This window comes from Eschrichtius robustus, chromosome 8, assembly GCF_028021215.1.
Source record: "Eschrichtius robustus isolate mEscRob2 chromosome 8, mEscRob2.pri, whole genome shotgun sequence".
Taxonomy (NCBI): Eukaryota; Metazoa; Chordata; class Mammalia; order Artiodactyla; family Eschrichtiidae; genus Eschrichtius; species Eschrichtius robustus.
The window spans coordinates 87,865,720-87,885,564 of record NC_090831.1 but is presented as its reverse complement, the minus strand read 5'-3'; the positions used below and the strand labels follow the sequence as shown (position 1 = coordinate 87,885,564).

Here is a 19,845-nt window from a genome sequence, read left to right as displayed (position 1 = left end):
TGTTTTGGACTCAGTGTGCTGTGCTGTCATATTTATTTAACTCCAAAAACTGCTGACTGGTTTATAGAATACCCACTGTTTTGTACACTCAGTTTTTCCCCCTGAAATAGTAACAACCTTGTTTTATAATTACTAAAACTGAAAACCTACTCATTGTACCCTTCTGTGTTATCTGATTTTTTAATAGTAAAAATTGCTTATAACCCACCACCCAGAAATAACTATTGCTAACATTTTTGTAGTTTCCTTCCAAATAATTTTCTAAGTATACTTTTTAAATAGAAATATCATACTATTTTATTTTATAAACCTTTTAAAAAAGCATAATGTAGCCTGGACATATTTCCAGATCAAATATAAATCTACAACATTTAAAGTCTGTATTAGCAATAAGTTTAGCCAAGGAGGTGAAAGAGCCATGCACTGAAAACTATAAGACAATGATGAAAGAAATTGAAGACACAAATAAATGGAAAGATATTCCATGCTCATGGATTAGAAGAATTAGTGTTGTTAAAATGTCCATACTACTCAAAGCAATCTGTAGATTCAGTCAATCCCTATCAAAATTCCAAATGATATTTTTCACAGAAATAAAACAAACAATCCTGAAGTTTGTGTGGAACCACAAAAGACCTCAAATAGCCAAAGCAATCTTGAGAAAGAAGAGCAAAGCTAAAGGCATCACACTCCCTGATTTCAAACTATACTACAAAGTAACAATAATTAAAACAATATGGTATTGGCATAAAAACAGACACATAGATCAATGGAACAGAATAGAGAACCCAGAAATAAACCCATACATATATAGTCAATTAATTTATGACAAAGGAGGCAATAATATATAATGAGGAAAAGACAGTCTCTTCAATAAATGGTGTTGGGAAAACTGAACAGCCACATGCAAAAGAATGAATCTAGACTACTATTTTATACCATACTTAAAAATTAACTCAAAATGGGAATTCCTTGGCAGTCCAGTGGTTAGGACTCCGTGCTTTCACTGCCGAGAGCACAGGTTCAATCCCTGGTCGGGGAACTAAGATCCTGCAAGCTGCGGGGCATGGCCAAAAAAAAAAAAAAGTTACCTCAAAATGAATTTGACTTGAATGTAAGACTTGAGACCATAATACTCCTAGAAGAAAATAAGCTCCTTGACACTGGACTTGGTGATGATTTTTTAGATTTGACAACAAAAGCAAAAATAAATGGGATTACATCAGACTAAAAAGCTTCTGCACAGCAAAGGAAATCATCAACAAAATGAAAAGGCAACCTACTGAATGGGAGAAAATATTTGCAAATCATATATCTGATAAGGGGTTAATATCCAAAATATATAAAGAACTCATACAATAGCAAAAACACAAACAATCCGATTAAAAAATGGGCAGAGGATCTGAATAGACTTTTTCCCAAGAAGACATACAGATGGCCAGCAGGTACATGAAAAGATGCTCAACATCACTAATCATCAGGGCAATGCAAGTCAAAACCATAATGAGATACCACCTCACACCTGTCAGAATGGCTGTTATTATAAAGACAACAAATAACAAGTGTTGGTCAGGATCGTGGAGAAGAGGGTACCCTTGTGCACTGTGGTTGGGAATGTAAATTGGTGCAGCCACTATGGAAGACATTATGGAGTTTCCTCAGAAAATTAAAAATAGAACTACCATATGATCCATCAATTTCACCTCAGAGTATTTATCTGAAGAAAATGAAAATACTTAATTTGAAGAGATATATGTACCCCCATGTTCACTGCAGCATTATTTACAATAGCCATGATAAGGAAGCAGCCTAAGTGTCCATAGGTAGATTAATGGCTAGAGAAATTATGGTACATATTTACACAATGGAATACTATTCAGCCATAAAAAGAAAAGTTATACCAGTTTACTTTTCCAATAACAGTTGTTAAAAGAGCCCGATTCACCATACCATTACAGATATGTACTTCCCAGTATGATAAGTTGGGATGTCCTTGTTTTAATCTGAGACATGATAAAGAGACGTTCTTTTTGTTTTGTGAAATGCTTATTTGTTGGCGTGTTGGTATTTTAAAAAGTTCATTTGTGACAGTTCTTTATCTAAAAGGATATTAATAATTAATGCTTATTGAGCACTTAGCTCAGGCTAAGCATTGTATTAAGCACTTATACATGCTTTATTTCATTGAACTTTTTACCAACTCTGTGGTCTAGGTACTATTCTCTCCCATTTTATGGATGAGGAGAAGGAGGATGAAAGGTTATGTAGCCTGCCTAAGTTCACAGAAGTGGTCAGTAGCAGGACTAAAGTTCAAATCCATATCTGACTTGAAAGTCTGTGTTAACTGTCTTGTTGAAGTGAATATTTTGTCTGTCATTTGTTTCAATATAATTTCCTAGCTTACCATTTGTATTTTGACTTCATTTATAATGGTGGTTCTCTCCCCTCTGCTCTCCCATTTAAAACTTTTCTCTAGTAAGATCTATTGGCCAGATTTTACGTACTGGTGACTGACTGAATAAGCATATTTGTCTGTATGAGGATCTTGTGGCTTTCTTCAGGAAAAGTTTACTTTAGAATTTGCTGTAGCTGGGCAATGAAGACAGGAAAATGAATTATGTAGTTGCCCTCAATGGAAGTAGGTCAGATCGGCAAATAAACTGCCATTCACTGATGTGCTATCATGGTCTTGAAAAAGTTCTGCAGGAGCCTGGAGGAGGGAGTGACTGTCTCTGCTTGGAGGAAGGGGGAGGGCTTCATAATTGGTAACATTTTGGCTGATTTTAAGGGAGGTTCAGCAGAGGAGAACAAAGCAGTGTGGAGAGTCTTGAAAAGGCATATTCTGGAAACGAAGTGGGGATTCCATGCAGGTTTTCTATGAAAGAATTTGTCCCTGATTGTTGAAGTTTCCAGTTCCTTTCATCTCCTCTCCTTTATAATTCTTAACTTTAAAAAGCATACTAATGAATGTCTATCATAAGGAACCCTTACTTTCCTAACATCCAGCTTCAGCAACTATTAATAGACTACTATTCTTCAACCATTCCCCCTTGCTCCTCCTTTTTTTCTTGGGCTGGAGTATTTCTAAAGTAAAATCTAGACATCATATCACTTCATCTGTAAATAACTGTGTATCTGTAACAGACGTGACAGATATGGACTAAGAATCACAATACCATTAGAACACTCAACAAAATTAAAACATTTTTAATATCATTTAATATCCAATTCGTGATCCATTTTCCCTGATTGTCTCGAATGTCTTTTTATGGTTGTTTTGATTGGGTCAGTATTGAAAGAGATTGACCTACTGCATTTGGTTGATGTTTCTTAAGGCTCCTCTAATCTAATCCCTATCCCTACCTTTTTTTACTTTATGCCTTTTCTGTTGTTCTATGTAATTTCCCACAGTAGTCTATCTAGATTCGGCTCACTACATCCTTGTGGCATCATTAATATTTTCCTTTGTTTTCACAGATTGCCTGTAAACTGGTAGTTAGATCTAGAGCTCAGTTAAATTCAGTTAAAGTTCAACTTATTTTTATTTATTTTTTTTACTTTAGCTTATGTGGAAAATGTGAATTTTATTAACTCACTTTTATAAAACATTTTGACAGATGGTTAACAAATAATAGTGTAACTAACAAATCTTAGAATCTTAACATCATAGAAGTTTGCTTCTTACTCATGTAGTAGTCTGATTCTAGTGTTTAATCCCATCTAGGTGATTTTTCGCCATTTGGTGATTCAAAGACCCAGGGTTTTTTCAATTTTATGGCTTTTCAAGACTCATAAGGGAATTCCCTGGCAGTCTAGTGGTAGGACTTGGTTCTTTCACTGCCAGGGCCCGGGTTCTATCCCTGGTCGGGTAACTGAGCTCTCCCGCAAGCTGTGCTGCCAAAAATAAAAAAGGGAGGGATAGATTGGGAGTTTGGGATTGACATGTACACACTACTACATTGAAAATAGATAACCAAGAAGGATCTATTGTATAGCACAGGGAACTCGGCTCAATATTCTGTAATAACCTAAATGGGACAAGAATTTGAGAAAGAGTGGCTACTTGTATGGGTATAACTGAATCACTTTGCTGTACACCTGTAACTAACACATCATTGTTAATCAACTATAACATAAAATTAAAATTAGAAAAAAGGCTCATAAAATCTTGGAGTTCGTCTGTTCATCTGTATGTACTTGGCAAATGGAGAAAGGAGCATAGGGAAACACACCTACTTTGTAAATACCTTGGCCTAGAAGTGATATATTCCACTGTCACTCATTACATGAGCAAGAACTAGCCACATAGCTCAATGAATTGCCAGAGGACCTAGGAAATGTAGTCCCTAGCTGGGGAGACACACTTCCCAGCAGATACTCAAGGAGGAAAACTATAAGAGGAAAGCACAGATTTTGGTGAACACATCATTATACTTCCCTCCCTAGCAATGATAATAACAATATTTTATTAATATTTGCTTACTTTGTACCAGACATTGATGTGCTTAATATATATATATATAATTTAACAACCCTATGGGATAGGAAATGTTCTCATACCTATATAAGGAAACAGGCACAGAGGATGCTCCAGAATATATTTTACAAATGATTTTCTTATGACAGAAGCTGAATCTTACTGTGATTTTTAATAAGAAACAGTAAATTGTATTTAAATACAATACTAAAATGGAATGTGCATATAAATATAGATCAAAGAATAAAAATTTCATTGAAAAAATTGAAAAACATTGCATGTATCATGAAGCAACACCTCATGCTTCTTTTATAGCCAGTCCCATTTAAAAAACTTTCATACATGAAATTATTTCATGATTAGTAGATGTTTTCAAATGCTGTTTTTAACTGATAAATACTAGAAATTTGATTGCTATATCATATATTTCTATCATGTAAACAGAAAATTACCAAAGATAAGGAAAAGTCAGTTTTCTCTATATGCTAGTACTTCTGATTTGGATAATTTTAACCTAAAGACTTTGTTAATTTCCATCACTCTGCTTTAGATTTGAGCAAACCAGGAAAAGATCTGTTATCTACTTGATGACTAAGTGGTCTGCTTTAGGCCACTAAAAAACATTATTTTGGAATAACTGAAAATTTGCAAAAATTCTTAAGTTACTTTTTATAACAGACTGGTTAGAGGACACTTAAGAGAACGCACACATATTAAAAACATGAGAGCATTATTTTTCATTTCCATTTCCACATACTGTCTTCTTTGAACAGCCTATCTGATTAAGCTCCCATAGGTTGTGTTCTCTGTATAATGCGGCCAAAGGCAAACCTGATTCCACACACTATAAAATTATAAGCATTGTAAATAGTAATGTTTAATTATTTGGCTGACAAGATCAGTTATAGAATGAAAGATGACAGTGTGTGGAAATGGGAAAGAGAAATACTGATTTCATGTTTTTAATATGTGTACATTCTCTTAAGTGTCCTCCCTCCCTCCCTCCCTCCCTTCCGCTTATTTTTTTTCAAAGGAATTTTTTGTAGGTAGTGCTGTGTCCTTGCCTCGCTTCAGGAGGCACCTAAAGTTTGGCTGTCTTATTACCTCTAGTCATGTTAAAGTGGAACAGTGGGCACAGGTGTTGCCAGCCTGATCCTCCATCGTACAGTTCCTTGTCAGCCTTTTAGTAGTCACTGATAATCACTGACTAGATCCATTATTTCATTAATTGTTACAAAATGGTAATTTCCTAATCCTATCGTTTCTCTTCTGTTTATTAGCTATGCTTCTTGTATAACACACTTTCTCTCATCATTTTGTTATCCTAAAATACAATCCATTCAAGAAAGTTCTGATAAATGCTGGGTTCTTTATCAGTTTTCAGAGTAGTAGTTGTTTCCCTAGTAACCATGAAAGGTGATGAATGAGGTTTTTTTGTTTTTGTTTTTTTAGAGTGTCAATGTGAACTTAAGACTTTTATTTTTTTAAGAATTTTTTTTGATGTGGACCATTTTTAAAGTCTTTATTGAATTTGTTACAATATTGCTTCTTTTCTATGCCTTGGCCCTTTGGCCCCGAGGCATGCAGGATCCTAGCTCCCTGACCAGGGATCGAACTCACGTGCCCCCACATTGGAAGGGGGAGTCTTAACCACTGGACCGCCAGGGAAGTCCCTGAACTTAAGGCTTTTAATATGTTTGTGTTTGGTCTACAGACTATCTACTGAAAGAAGGTAGTCATTCATCTTGATACTCTTTGATACTCTTGATTCATCTTTGGCCTGTGGGAGCCTGTTCAATTTTCTACTGTGTCCTTTTGCATTATTTTAGTAATTTTTGGATAGTGTCCTAGATTCATGCTTGACTAGACTTCCCAGGCTCATCTTGATCCCATTCCCAGGGAATCCTGATGAGAGATAGTATTCATAGATTAAAATTTTTATGGTTCTTTTTTTTTTTGAGAGTGATTTTCATCTTTATTGTTGTGCATCACTTTACTTTAAAAAACAAACAAATCTGTTTATCACTTTACCATAGGAAACAGGGACTGAGTTGATAAAGAAGGTATACTTAGGTAGGAAAAACAAATAACTATGGCTTAGAAGGTGCCACTCTATCCTGACAACAAATAAAAAGCTGAACAAACTGAAAAACCAGTAACCCTTCTTAGGTCTGTCAGAGAACTGAGGTCATAGGGCAGACTGCTGCCCCTCAAATTGGAGAGACAGACAGACATATACAGAGAATCACAACTTAATGAAGCAGAAATCCATGAGGAGAAACCTCCATGGGAACCAGTGCTGGGGTAGGAAAACCTGAATTGTAATTGATGAATTACAGTTACAGTAAACTGAGCTGGAGGGTCAATATGGACGACTCTGGGGTTAAAAACTCCAGAGGGACCCAGTCATATGTGGGCCTCCACACGTTTGTGAGTTTTGCTTCTAGGAGCTTGACCAGGTCCTCACAGTAAATAGCAGAGAGGAATTCCTTCGTGTTTCTAGCAAGCAGAGGAGAAAAGAAAATGATTTTGAAATAACACCAGACCATTCTGTTCTTCTTAACAAGGTCTGCCCTCAGGAGAAACGATTTTACCAGAACATCACATGCTAGGGTTTATCAGAGCCTAACCTACTTGGTGCTTCTCAGTATTTCTTCCCCTTAGGTGGGACAGGATGGGCGGAGGGGACTGGAGTTGAGTGTTTCCCTTCCCCCAAGTATGGTTCTTTTTTGTCTTTAGAATTTATCCTATTACAGTTAAAATACTATGTTTTGAAGTCAGTAGAATAAATCTTCTCTGTGTGGTATGCTGCAGACTTGATACACGAGTTCATTTGTTTCAGTTTCTTTGAATTTTTTTTATGTCTTGTTATTTTTTCTTTTTGATTTAGCTTTTTTCTTAATTGCATAAAACATTTCTATGGTTCCAGTCTCAAATCTATAAAACAAGATACATTAAGAGCCCTGCTTTCATTTTATTCCCTTTTCCTGTTCTCTCTCTCCCCATAATACGTAACTACTTTTATGACTTTTTGGTTTTGGTTTATCCTTCCACTGTTTCATAGTGAAAATTTAAGAAAGTGTGTATACACACAATGTATATACACACATATAAATATATCCTTTTCATTCTAACATGAAAGATAGCATATTATACATAACCTGCACCTTGCTTTTTAACAAAATATCACATAGCAATATACAGGAGGTCATTCTGTGGGAGGATATGGAGATTTTCATTCCTTTTTACATCTGCATACCAATTCACTGACTGCATAAATTGTGAAATCCACTCTCCTATTGATGAATATTTGAGTTATTTTCCGTCTTTACTGTTACAAATAGTGTTGTAATGAATAGCTTTGTGCGTATATCATTTCAGATTTTTGCCATTTATATTTAGGATAGACTCCTAGAAGTAGAAGTAGGTCAAAGTAGATAGATCAGAGAATAAATGCCTTCATAGGACTGGAATTAAAAACAGGTGATTTCAGGCTTCCCTGGTGGCACAGTGGTTGAGAGTCTGCCTGCCAATGCAGGGGACATGGGTTCGGGCCCTGGTCTGGGAGGATCCCACATGCCGTGGAGCAACTAGGCCCTTGAGCCGCAACTACTGAGCCTGCGCGTCTGGAGCCTGTGCTCCGCAACAAGAGAGGCCGTGATAGTGAGAGGCCCGCGCACCGTGATGAAGAGTGGCCCCCGCTCGCCGCAACTGGAGAAAACCCTCGCACAGAAATGAAGACCCAACACAGCCAAAAATAAATAAATTTAAAAAAAAAACAAAAAAAAAAACCAGGTGATTTCAGCATGCTGATAAGTGCTATGATAAGGTTCTCTCTTTTTAATCATGAGCTACTGTCCTTGTTTTCAGTTTCTCTCTGTTATTAGGGGAAAGGAGGCTGGGAGTGGGAGCAGGTTGAGTGTGTGGTTCCTAAGAGGGATGAGTACGTACAAAGGCTTAAAAGGGCAGACATGTGAAAATTTTTTCCATATTTCATATTTCTTCAAGCTAATTCTCAGGAGCAGAATTACTTGGGCAGTTGAGTATAAGTGAACATTTTTAAAGGTATTTAATTTTATGAAATTGTTTTTTAAAGCCTTATTCCAGTTTATCCTCCTGGCGATGAAAGAGTTGGGTTTCACTTGTACCCCTTGCCAACACTGGATATTGGCAGATAAAAAATCCCTATCTTTATTTTATTTGCATTTATTTGGTGTCCTAATGATTATTTCCATTTCTATGAGTTCTTTATTTAGAAAAGATATTAACTAATATTTATTGCAAACGTTTTTTTCTAAGCTCAGTATCTTTAAATTTTATGTTGTCAAATACGTTATCTTTTTTGTGCTTTCTTCTATTGCTTATAAGTTAGGAAAGTCTTCCTCCTTCCATAGTTTTGGTAAATAGTCAATTCTAATTGCATCTAGATTTTCTGTGGTTTAACTCAATACTTTATTTTAGTCTACTTGAAACTCATTTGAAACTACTTGAAACTCATTTGAATATGGAATGAGGTGAACCTTTAAACTCCCTTCCCCCAACCACCAATTTGGTCATCACTTTAACCAGCTCCAAATAATAATTCTCTATTGTGTTATTTAACGATGCATCCTCTAGAATATATTAAATTCTTATGTAATATGTTTCACTACTCTATTATTATGTGCTTTAACAGTAACTTTATAATTTCATATCAAATAAACTCTTTTTTCTTGTTTTCTGTAGAGTACCAAATATATAACATCTTGTCTGAAGGATAATTAACACAATGGAAAGTTGTAGTATACCAACCTGGGCCTGGAATGTACCTTAGCAATTATACAGTCCAGTAGTTTTTAACTTATTGGTGAGAAAGGGAAGAAGCATCTAGGGGAATTTATTAATTTATTTTCTTGACAACATAGTTTCAATAATCACATTTATGTTTTTGGCTGCAGGAAGGTGAGGTGGGAAGCTATAGTAATTTTTTCTAAGTGATTGTTAGTGGCCTTTTCTTCCCTTGACCTTTAAAAACAGTGACAAAGTCCAGCCTTCACATTTAACAGTTGAAGTAATGGACTTGTGTGAGGTTATATTTCCTCTTAGTGGTAGAGATTGGTTGAGTTCTACTTTTAGGGGGATGAGTTTTTTCTTAGTTGGAAATACTAAGAAAATTTAAATATATACCTAGATACAGACTTATATTGTGGCTAATACTTGATTTAGATAGTTTTCATTTTGCTCAGATGCATCAGTTCACTGGGGGAAATGCTAACAGCATTTATACAAATGCCAAAACATTTATATAAATGTTTTATAATACGTCTCTGCTCCAGTGGTATGGCTTTCTCTCCAGATTTGATCACTAATTGATATCTTTTTAAATGTATAGGTGGGGTAAGGTTCTTTTCCTCTTCTTATACAGGACTTGTTTATCAAGAGCTGGGAGGAGCTCTCATGGAGGATTCTCTGCTTTTCCTTCTTCATTCAGTATGTGGGAAAGCTTGGGAAGTAGTGGGGAGGGCTGCGTTCAGGAGGCAGGAGGATCTTCTGAGGATGGGAGCCACTGTATGGCTCCTATTATTTTCCTCCAAGGATGAGGAAATTTCAGGTTACATGCAGGAGAGCTGATGCCTTAATCTAGCACCAAGTTGCCTTCAGTACCGTTTGTTGATAAGTTTTAGCCTCCCAAGCTCTTCTGAATTAGGTTTCTATAATCAATTTTTACTAATTGTATGTTAACAGTCTTTAGAGTATAAAATTAAAGTTCATGAATTTGTTAATTATTCTTGTCTCACTCTGGATAGATCAAACTAATATTAGCTAAGATAAAATTCAAGTAATGTGAAGAAAAGGAGAGTTACAAAATTCACAAATTCTGCATTTACTTATATGTTTATCCCTGTAGTTGTCTTGAGGTATGCGAATTTCTGCAAACCTCACATTACACTACACACTTTGAAGTCATGTTCAGAGTTAGTGGTAGGGGAGAGTAAAAATAAAAATAGCTAACATTTACTGAGTACAGACTAGCAACCCTGTGAGGAAGATTCTATTATTAGCCCCATTTTAGAGATGAGGAAACTGAGGCATAGAAAAGTTAAATGTGACCACCCACAAATTTTACTGAATTAATAGAATTTTAATCTACTTTAGGAATGCATGTATAAATATGTTCTGCTAATCTTGGTTATTTAACTAAAAAATATTTTACAGATTTTAATAATGTTCATTTTTAATTTTACAGTTGATAGGTGCTATGTATTAAATAATATTTTATTACTAATGTAAAATATCCTTTTGCTAATTCCCCCAAGTTTAGGGTTTCGGTTCTCAAGAAGAATGTACTAAAAATGTAATGAAAGTATTTTTTGACTTCTGTGCTGAAATGAGAAGATAGCAGGATGTTTAATCTGGCCACACATTTGCTTTATTTTTCCATTAAAATTGGGCTGTGATGTTACTTGTTCTGTATGCTTGGGGTCAGGGTCATCTTACATAAGCTATAATGTCTTACTTGAGGAATGCTGAAAATAAGTATTTTTCATTAAGATTTAATACGTTTTGTCAATGGATTACTTGTAGTTCAGAAATAAAAATGTAGAGAAATGCTTTCAACGTCTTCTGGAGCATTAAAAGGCATTTCTTTATTACTCTATTTCAGAAATGTAGACAACCAGCTTCCTGGGCAGGCTGTTCCGGCTGGATTCCCAGTGTATCCCGCTTTCAGCCCACTGCAGATGCTATGGTGGCAACAGATGTATGCGCATCAGTATTATATGCAATAGTAAGTTAATTTGAGTTTATTTTTTTACTCATTGTGTTATTTGCTTTATTTTCTTTTTGATTCTAAGTAAGTTGATTTGGGATTTCATTTACTGATGTGTTTCATTGGTTTTTAAAAATTATTTTGATGTATTTGGCTAAAGGAAAAAGGGTTCACATCCTGTTCACATCAACTAAACCTATTCTCTGCTTCTCTCTCTCTCCCCTAATTATATTTAGCAGTATTCAGGTGCTTTCTTTAATAGAACATTTTATCTATTTAAGAGGAGAAAACTTAGGAAAGTTTCACTGGAAGGCAGCAAATCTACGTGAAGGTAGGATGTCGAATAAAAAAGGGAATAGAAAGAATCATAAGTCAGGGAGGCTCATATTGATGTAGGCTCAGTTGTGGCTAATATGCTTTCTGGACTGTTGGTATTTTAGTAAGTCTTGCTTCTGATCAGCATGGAACAATCTTAGTACCAAATACAGTTTATCGGTTTTCTTTCTTCTGGACTTCCTGTGTGTTCATTTAAAATTTCTAGCTTCTCTTTAATGTTTTCCTGTCCTTGTTTCTGTGATTCTGTCATCCTCTTCATTCTTTTTCTCTTTCTGATCACTCATTTTGTGTCCTTTGCTTTTTCCCTTTTTCTAAATGGTAACATTTCTTGTTCAGTTAGGTATTTGTATACCTACCATGTGCCTTGTGATACTCAGTCTGGTAGGGAAGATAGGATTCAGTCCTGGGCCAGTCATCTTGGATTTCCTTTTTCCGTGGCCTTAGTTGTTAGCTCTCTGTGATGACTCCCGTTCTTCATCTCCTGTGCCTCCTCTTGTGTCTCCACTTAATTGTTGGAGATTTCCATAGAGAAATTTGCCTTTCCCTTAAATGCAGTATGTCTGAAATTTAACTGCACCATCCTCTTAAGTGCATTCTCCTTCTTGACTTCCTTGTCAGTGGTACTGTCTCTTCTTAATCATCCTCCAAGCTCTTAACCTTAGTCAGCTTTGATTCTGGCTTCTGTTATCCCTGAATCCAACAACTTACCAAGATGAGTTAGTATGTTGTTTCTAGTTTCCGTCCTTCCCTATATCTTACTTCCAATATTTTGTGCAGATCTTTTCTAATATTAGACCCACTTTACTGCAATCGCTGTTTCTCCTTTTAGGCTCTTTACTGTATTTCATTGTACTACTGCCAGGTTAATTTGCATAACACATAATTGAGTCTGTCATTCTCCATCCCCTAAAACATCTGATGGCTCTCTTGCCTACAGTGTGAAGTCTGTATCCTTATCCTTCCTCTAGACCTTACCCCATGAAGCTAACCTGCTTTATTAACTTCATATCCTAATGCTCTCCTGTATAACCCCTTGGCTCCAGGAAGGCTCTTTATACCTTACCTGTCGCCATAGTAATGGTTATCATTTGAGTGACTGCTTTGTCCTTAGTACTCCACTAGATGCTTTACACCCCTTGTCTTGTTTATAACCTCAAAAGAACTGTGTAAGATAAGTGGGGCTTATCGTAGTTTGCTACTGAATCATATAATCTTATGTACATCATTTAACTTCTGAGCCTCAAGTTTTCACATTTAATGAAATAACTCACCTATGAATCAAAATGTCCATGAGATAGGAAGTGTTTTGGAAATGAAAGAACCCTCTACATATACAATGTATTAGATAACTGGCTTAAATAGGCTTTTGTAGCCTGGAAAACTTCTATTTTATTTTATTTTGCTATCTTGATTTTAAAACTTCATTGTAGAAAAATTTCAACATATAAAAAGATAGAAGAGTGAAATGAATCCCTGTGTTCTCATCACCCAGCTTTTCAACATTTATCAATTCATGACAGTCTGGTTCTACAACTTTCCCCCCTTTGCTAAATAATTTAAAGCAAATTTCAGATATATTATCATTTTACCGGGAGTCTTTTACAGGAACATTTATTCTGACTTTTAAGCAACCAAATTATAAGCAAACTTCAGGACCACAGTTCTTCATAACTTGACAAGGACCTACAGCAGTGTTCTCCAGATGGAGTTCCCAAAAGTCAGGATTGGGGTTGAGGGATTGTTACCTGGGATCTTGTTAATATTTTAAAATACTAATACAAATCATTTATCACTGAGAGTGGACACACAGGGTAATGATTAATGTACTTTTTTAGACAAATCTTTCAAAACACGGGTCTAAGGAACAGGTGGTGGGTGTGGGGGTCATTTATCGTCTGTAGAAGAGCAAAAGAGGCCATTAGTGAAAAGTTCTGGGAAAAGATCTGGTCATTACCTTATAATTTAGTGAAAGAGAGAAACAGTAGTGATCACATGGCTGTTCTGATCTCTTCCACCTCTCCCTGCTAACCTAGACTACCAGGCTGGGAGATCATCCTTTCCTGAGCTACTCCTGCCGTCCATGTTGGCTCCACTTTTCCACTGGAAATTATGCTTACCTAGGAAATGAGGTGCGGGAGTTGTGATATTCCATATTAGGTTTATGACAAATACATATGACTTCCCAGGAAGTTTTGAAAAATATAGTATATAAATGTTTTTTTCTTTTTAATATTTATTTTGGTGAATATTTCAGTCAAGCTGCAGTTTCAGCTCAGGCCACATCAAACGCCAACCCAGCCCAGCCTGCTGCTTCACAGCCTCTAAATCTGGCACACGTTCCCGGAGAAGAACCCCCGCCAGCTCCAAACCTAGTGGCCCAAGAAAATCGACCCATGAATGAGAATGTTCAAATGAATGCACAGGGAGGTCCAGTGCTAAACGAAGAAGACTTCAATCGAGACTGGCTAGACTGGATGTACACGTTCTCACGAGCTGCAATTCTCCTTAGCATTGTGTACTTCTATTCTTCTTTTAGTCGGTTTATCATGGTAATGGGAGCCATGCTACTGGTTTATTTGTGAGTGATGTTCATTCACTTTTTGTGGTTTCTTTTAATTACTTTCTAAAACTGTTCAACACGGAGTCTGGCATGTGGTAGTCTGTTGTGAATGTTGAGTGAAGGAATATGAATGTTGGCCTTCAGATATCTGGCATCAAAAGCAAAGCAGGTTATGTTACGTAAGAACGTTTATCAGAATTGTCTAGAGGCAGATTTTTTCCTTTACTGTCTTTTATAAAAATTGTTAGTTCAGTTAGACATGCTCTATCAATTATTTAGAATTTGAGGTGTGTATGATGCAGTCTTGCAGAGGATATGCTTTTTAATTAATTATATTTATCAATAGTAAGTCCTATAGGTATAGGTCAGATTTCTTTTCATAAGCAGACTAACTGTCCCTTGCCCCCCCCTTTTTCCCAAGAGGCAAACAAATATCTAGTTGAATTTCATTTTGAAAAATATCAAAAAATGATTTTATGACTCCTGATATGTCTTAATATCTAGCATAGAGTCAGTTAAGCTCATGATAGACTTTAGACTTAAATTGATTCCTGTTTTCCTGTCATTGTTTTGAGAGGGGTAGTTCTTGGCCTGAAGTAGGAGATTTGGTCTTTTCATTTATCATAGTTCTAATCATTTTTCTCTTGTAGGACACTAATGTTTGATAGTGTTACAAATAAAAACAGTTGTGACTTATTTTCTTTTCTCTTTATTTTACTGAGCAGACACCAAGCTGGATGGTTTCCTTTTAGGCAAGAAGGAGGTCAGCAACAGGCTCCCAACAATAATGCCGAAGTCAACAATGATGCGCAGAATGCAAACAACCTAGAACTTGAAGAAATGGTATGCTAATGAGGTTTTCGTATACTTTAAATATAGATGTTTCTTCAGTACTGTATGAGACCAACATAATAAAAGACTCTTGGGGTATTCCATAGTATTGAAGAAAAGTTAACATGTAAATGTGTGGTTTCATCTAGGAGAACTTATAATACTGTCAGTCATATATTAGAATTAAGTGGAAAGAACTAATATCATTCTTCCCAAAAATAGTCTAAAAAGAAAATTATGCACACAGTGAGAATTTATTGTATTAAATTGGCAGTTATCCCTTTGAACTTGAATGAGGAATTTATCAATTTTGGATTTAATGAAGATTTCTAACGACCATGAAGTTCCACTTCCTTATTATATGCTCATATTCCTTCTTTGGGAAGAATTTAACTCTCTCCTTTTCTGTCATGAGTTAATGGTAGCTGTTCAGATCACTTAGGAATATGTTTCTTCTTTTGTCTGAAAGGAGCGTCTTATGGATGATGGGCTTGAAGATGAGAGTGGAGAAGATGCAGGTGAAGATGCCAGTGCAATTCAAAGGCCTGGATTAATGGCATCAGCTTGGTCTTTTATCACCACCTTCTTTACTTCGCTAATACCAGAGGGGCCTCCCCAGGTTGCCAATTAGACCTGAAAAACTGTGCCAGTTGCAAAGGAGGGTCTGAATTTAGGGAAGTGTTTTAAATAACAGTGCAATTTCAAAAAAATTTATTACTTTCTTTTCATCATCATGTATAGAGGTGTTTTTTTTTTCTTTAAGCTTCTCATGCATATGAATATTTTAAGCACAAATGGACTACTAAATGTGTGATTTTTTTTTTTAAGATCTTAACATAGCGTAATAATATTGGTCTTCCAGGTTTTATTAATTTCAATTATGTATATTATACCAAGACAGACCTGTTTGTGTGTCTTCTTTAAAGAGCTGCTTCACATATAAATGTCTAGCTAATATCTCAGCCCTTCAATGTATAATTTGAATACATATATCTATTTTCTGTGAATTATCCTGAAAGTTTTAAACAGAATGACCTCATAGTTTTTAACAAAGAATATTATTTACCTAAAATGTGCTAGTAGCATCTTGCCCAGCCATAAAGCAATAAACTTCTCAATAATCTTAATTTTGACATTTGAATAAATGGAAACTTTCTATTTTAAGGGCATATCCCATCGATTGGAATTAGTACCTTAAAAAAAAAGGCAGCTCTTCAATGGAATTAATAGTGATATAAAATGTTTGATATAGGCAGTACTTTTATAAAATAAGATTCTGGAAATTGCTCCCTGTAATTTTTTAAAATAAAAGGTCAATTATGGTAAACTGTCTTATGGGATATTTATTCAAACTCTTCCATAATGTACCCATTACATGCAAAATCTATGTAAATTTCAGTAGTTTTGGGGTTGCTAAAGTCTTCAAGGTCATTTTCACCTCTTTCCATTCCAGATGGATATCTTCTAGTTCTCAGGTAGTCTGAAACCTCATTAGTTTATTTAAAAATCCCTGTGAAAGTCAATTCAATATTTCTTAAGAAATGAGTAAGTTTCTTATAGGGTAGCTAATTAAAATTGAATAAGTGAGGATAGGAGAGCTTACTATGGAAGAACTTTTATCTCACATGATATGTATTATAAAGTAATATATGGTACTGGTACAGTAATATATGATTAGATAATAGAACAAAATATAAAATTAAGAAGACTCCATGAATTATTCTCTAAGTTTTTTTTTTTTTAACTTTTTTTTTAAGTTAATTAATTTATATATTTTTGGCTGTGTTGGGTCTTCGTTTCTGTGCGAGGGCTTTCTCTAGTTGTGGCAAGCGGGGGCCACTCTTCATCGCGGTGCGTGGGCCTCTCACTATCGCGGCCTCTCTTGTTGCGGAGCACAGGCTCCAGACGCGCAGGCTCAGTAGTTGTGGCTCACGGGCCTAGTTGCTCCGCGGCATGTGGGATCTTCCCAGACCAGGGCTTGAACCCGTGTCCCCTGCATTGGCAGGCAGATTCTCAACCACTGCGCCACCAGGGAAGCCCTCTCTAAGTTTTTTACTTCCAGTGTTAAAGGTGACATTTCAAGGGTAACTGGTTACCCTTTGAAAAGTAAAATTAGGTTTCTGTTTATAGATGTCAGTCGAAACATCATGACTGAATACGAGCAGTTCAACCATGAAATTACTAATCAAAAATATAGATGAATACTTCTTATTAATATTGGGAGGAGAAAAATACCTTTATGACAGAATCCCTAAAAGAAAAGGTTGCTTATGTATATAATGTTTTGACATATAATTAAAAGGCAAACAGGAAAAAAATACTAAAACGGTAATAAGCAAGTCTTAAATTTAGCTTAAAAAAAAGACAAAATCCCAGTAGGAAATGGGCAAGGGCAATCTCTTAGTCAGCTTGGGCTGCTATGCTAAATTACTGCAGGCTGGGGGCTTAAACAACAAGCATTTATTTTCCACAGTTCTGGAGGCTGAGAAGCCCAAGACCAAGGTGCTGGCAGATTCAGTATCTGGTGAAGGCCTTCTTCCTGGCTTGTAGGTGGCTGTCTTCATGTGTCCTCCATGGCAGAGAGTCGAAGCAAGCTCTCTGCTGTCACTTTTTACAAGGGCTCCAGCTCTGTTCACGAGGGGTCTGCCCTTATGCCCTAATTATCTCCCAAAGCTTCACCTCCTAATTGGCTAAGATTTCAACATATGAATTTTGGGGGGACACAAGCATTAAGTCCATAACAGATACAAACATGGGCAATAAACATGAAAAAAAAAGTAATGTGGACAAGTTAAGACTAACAAATTGGTAAGATAATAATACTCAGTGTTGGTAAAGGTACAGAGGAATGTAAAATACTATATAGCCTTTCCAGCAAGTATCAGATTTTCAAAATGTGCACAGAATTGCTGTGTTATCCTGTTGGTCGTAGAATAAAATCAGACTCCTAAAAATGGCTTTACTACATCCTGAAAGGTTGAGTCCTTGCAACCTCTCAATCTGTGTTTCTCCTTAATACCTCTGTTCTAGCCAGGCTGGCTTTCCAATTCCGGCACTCTCCTTCCAGCCCCAGGACATTTAAAATGACAGTTCTTTTTGTTTGGAACACAGTCCCATCCTTCTTTGCCTTGTGACCACTTACTAATCATCAGCTCTCAGCTAATGGCCTCTGCACTTAGCACTGTTGGTAGTTTACATTTATTTCCTTATTTGTCCTACAAAACATGAGAGCTAAAAGGTTGGGGAATGAATATATGCTCATTAGTGTATCCCCCATACCAGAAGAGTGCCCAGTAGTTAGTTCAGTACTGCATGAGTGATTGAAAATGTGCACACCCTTTGAATCAGAAAAGGTTTGGAAGGGTATCATGCATGTGTGATTTAGCTTTTAAGATTTTCTTTTTTTTTTTTTTCATAAATTTATTTTTATTTATTTACTTTTGGCTGCGTTGAGTCTTTGTCGCTGCTCACAGGCTTTCTCTAGTTTTGGCGAGCAGGGGCTGCTCTTCGTTGCAGTGCACGGTCTTCTCATTGCAGTGGCTTCTCTTGTTGCGGAGCACAGGCTCCAGGAGCACAGGCTTCAGTAGTTGTGGCTCGCGGGCCCTAGAGCGCAGGCTCAGTAGTTGTGGTACGCTGACTTAGTTGCTCCGTGGCATGTGGGGTCTTCCCGAACCAGGGCTTGAACCCATGTCCCCTGCATTGGCAGGCAGATTCTTAACCACTGCACCACCAGGGAAACCCACCTTTTAAGATTTTCACTGCATTGTTTATAACAGGAAAAAATTAGGACTGACAGATGTTCAACAGGGTGAGCTATGGTATATTTGTACACTGTTTGGGTCCATAGTTAGTTAGGGATGGCTTGTTTCAGGGCTGATGCAATCATTGCATCCAGAGGGAGGGTCTGGATTTTAACCTGGGAACTAAATAAATAAACTGTCAAAGCTGGAAGAAGTGTTCCATAGGTCACATGCTAAAATAGAGCAGGCAAGTAGAGTAAGAATGCAAAGATAATTATGAGATTGATCAGTCTCCTTTCTTCTGTTGGGAGTTGGACAGGGGAGAATTGGAGCCATAGAATTCATAGAGGGGAGCATTATTGTGGGGGACACCCATCTGAAGGAAATGAGCAGGTCTCTGCATCCTAATTGTAGGTTGGAGCCTAAGGAAAACGATGCTGGTCATAGACTCCCCCTCTGAAGGGCTGTGGCTAAAGGTTCTAAGAACAGTGGAATGTGTTACTCAATTTTAATTATTTTCCCTACATTGTTAATTCCCTCATGTTTGTTAGTCTTACTTTCAGTAAGTCTTTGTCAGAAACTACAGCCCAGTGTCAGCTGTGTTTAGATGTTAAGGGAGGAGCTGTGTCCATGCTGGGGCCAGATGGTGCCTAGAGGGCAGTGGTAGCTTGGAGATGGTTTCCAGATGGCAAAAGAGCAGCACAGAAGCCCAGACACTGGTCTCTAGGCTAAATGGTGACTAGCAACAACCAGGATGGGACATAAATACTTCCCAGGACTTTTCCCATTTCTTACACATCACAATAAAGACTAGACTTTCTACAGTCAAGCAGTATGGGTGAGACGGTTTGATTTTGTTAGCTGGGTAAAAGGAAAGAATGATCTGAGGGCTGAAGAATTGGAGATATTTTCACTATAGTTTGATGCTACCACCCATCATTATTCTAACTAGTTTCTCTGGCTCTGGCTCCATCATCACTGTTGAAATTTGGCTTTTCAAATTAAGGGAGAAGAGGCCACATTTGGAGTTTCATTAGTTTTGGAGCCCCATGGCAGTTTTTACTTCACTGAGAAAAGACTGAGGTGTGCTGATTTGTATGTCAGCTTTCTGTAAGTTTGGTGTAAATCAGACCTTAAGACCTGTTGTATCTGG

At 36.6% G+C, this 19,845-nt stretch overlaps 1 protein-coding gene across 1 annotated transcript in view; it reads left to right on the top strand.

Moving 5' to 3' along the window:
• HERPUD2 (HERPUD family member 2) overlaps window positions 1–16,239 on the top strand; it is a 47,845-nt gene extending 31,606 nt beyond the window's left edge. The window contains exons 5-8 of the mRNA XM_068549296.1: window positions 11,121–11,243; window positions 13,816–14,139; window positions 14,847–14,964; window positions 15,422–16,239. Of these exons, the coding sequence (XP_068405397.1) occupies window positions 11,121–11,243; window positions 13,816–14,139; window positions 14,847–14,964; window positions 15,422–15,583 (727 nt within the window). The 3' untranslated portion in view covers window positions 15,584–16,239. The remainder of the gene's footprint in view (window positions 1–11,120; window positions 11,244–13,815; window positions 14,140–14,846; window positions 14,965–15,421) is intronic.
• Window positions 16,240–19,845: the final 3,606 nt, after the last annotated feature.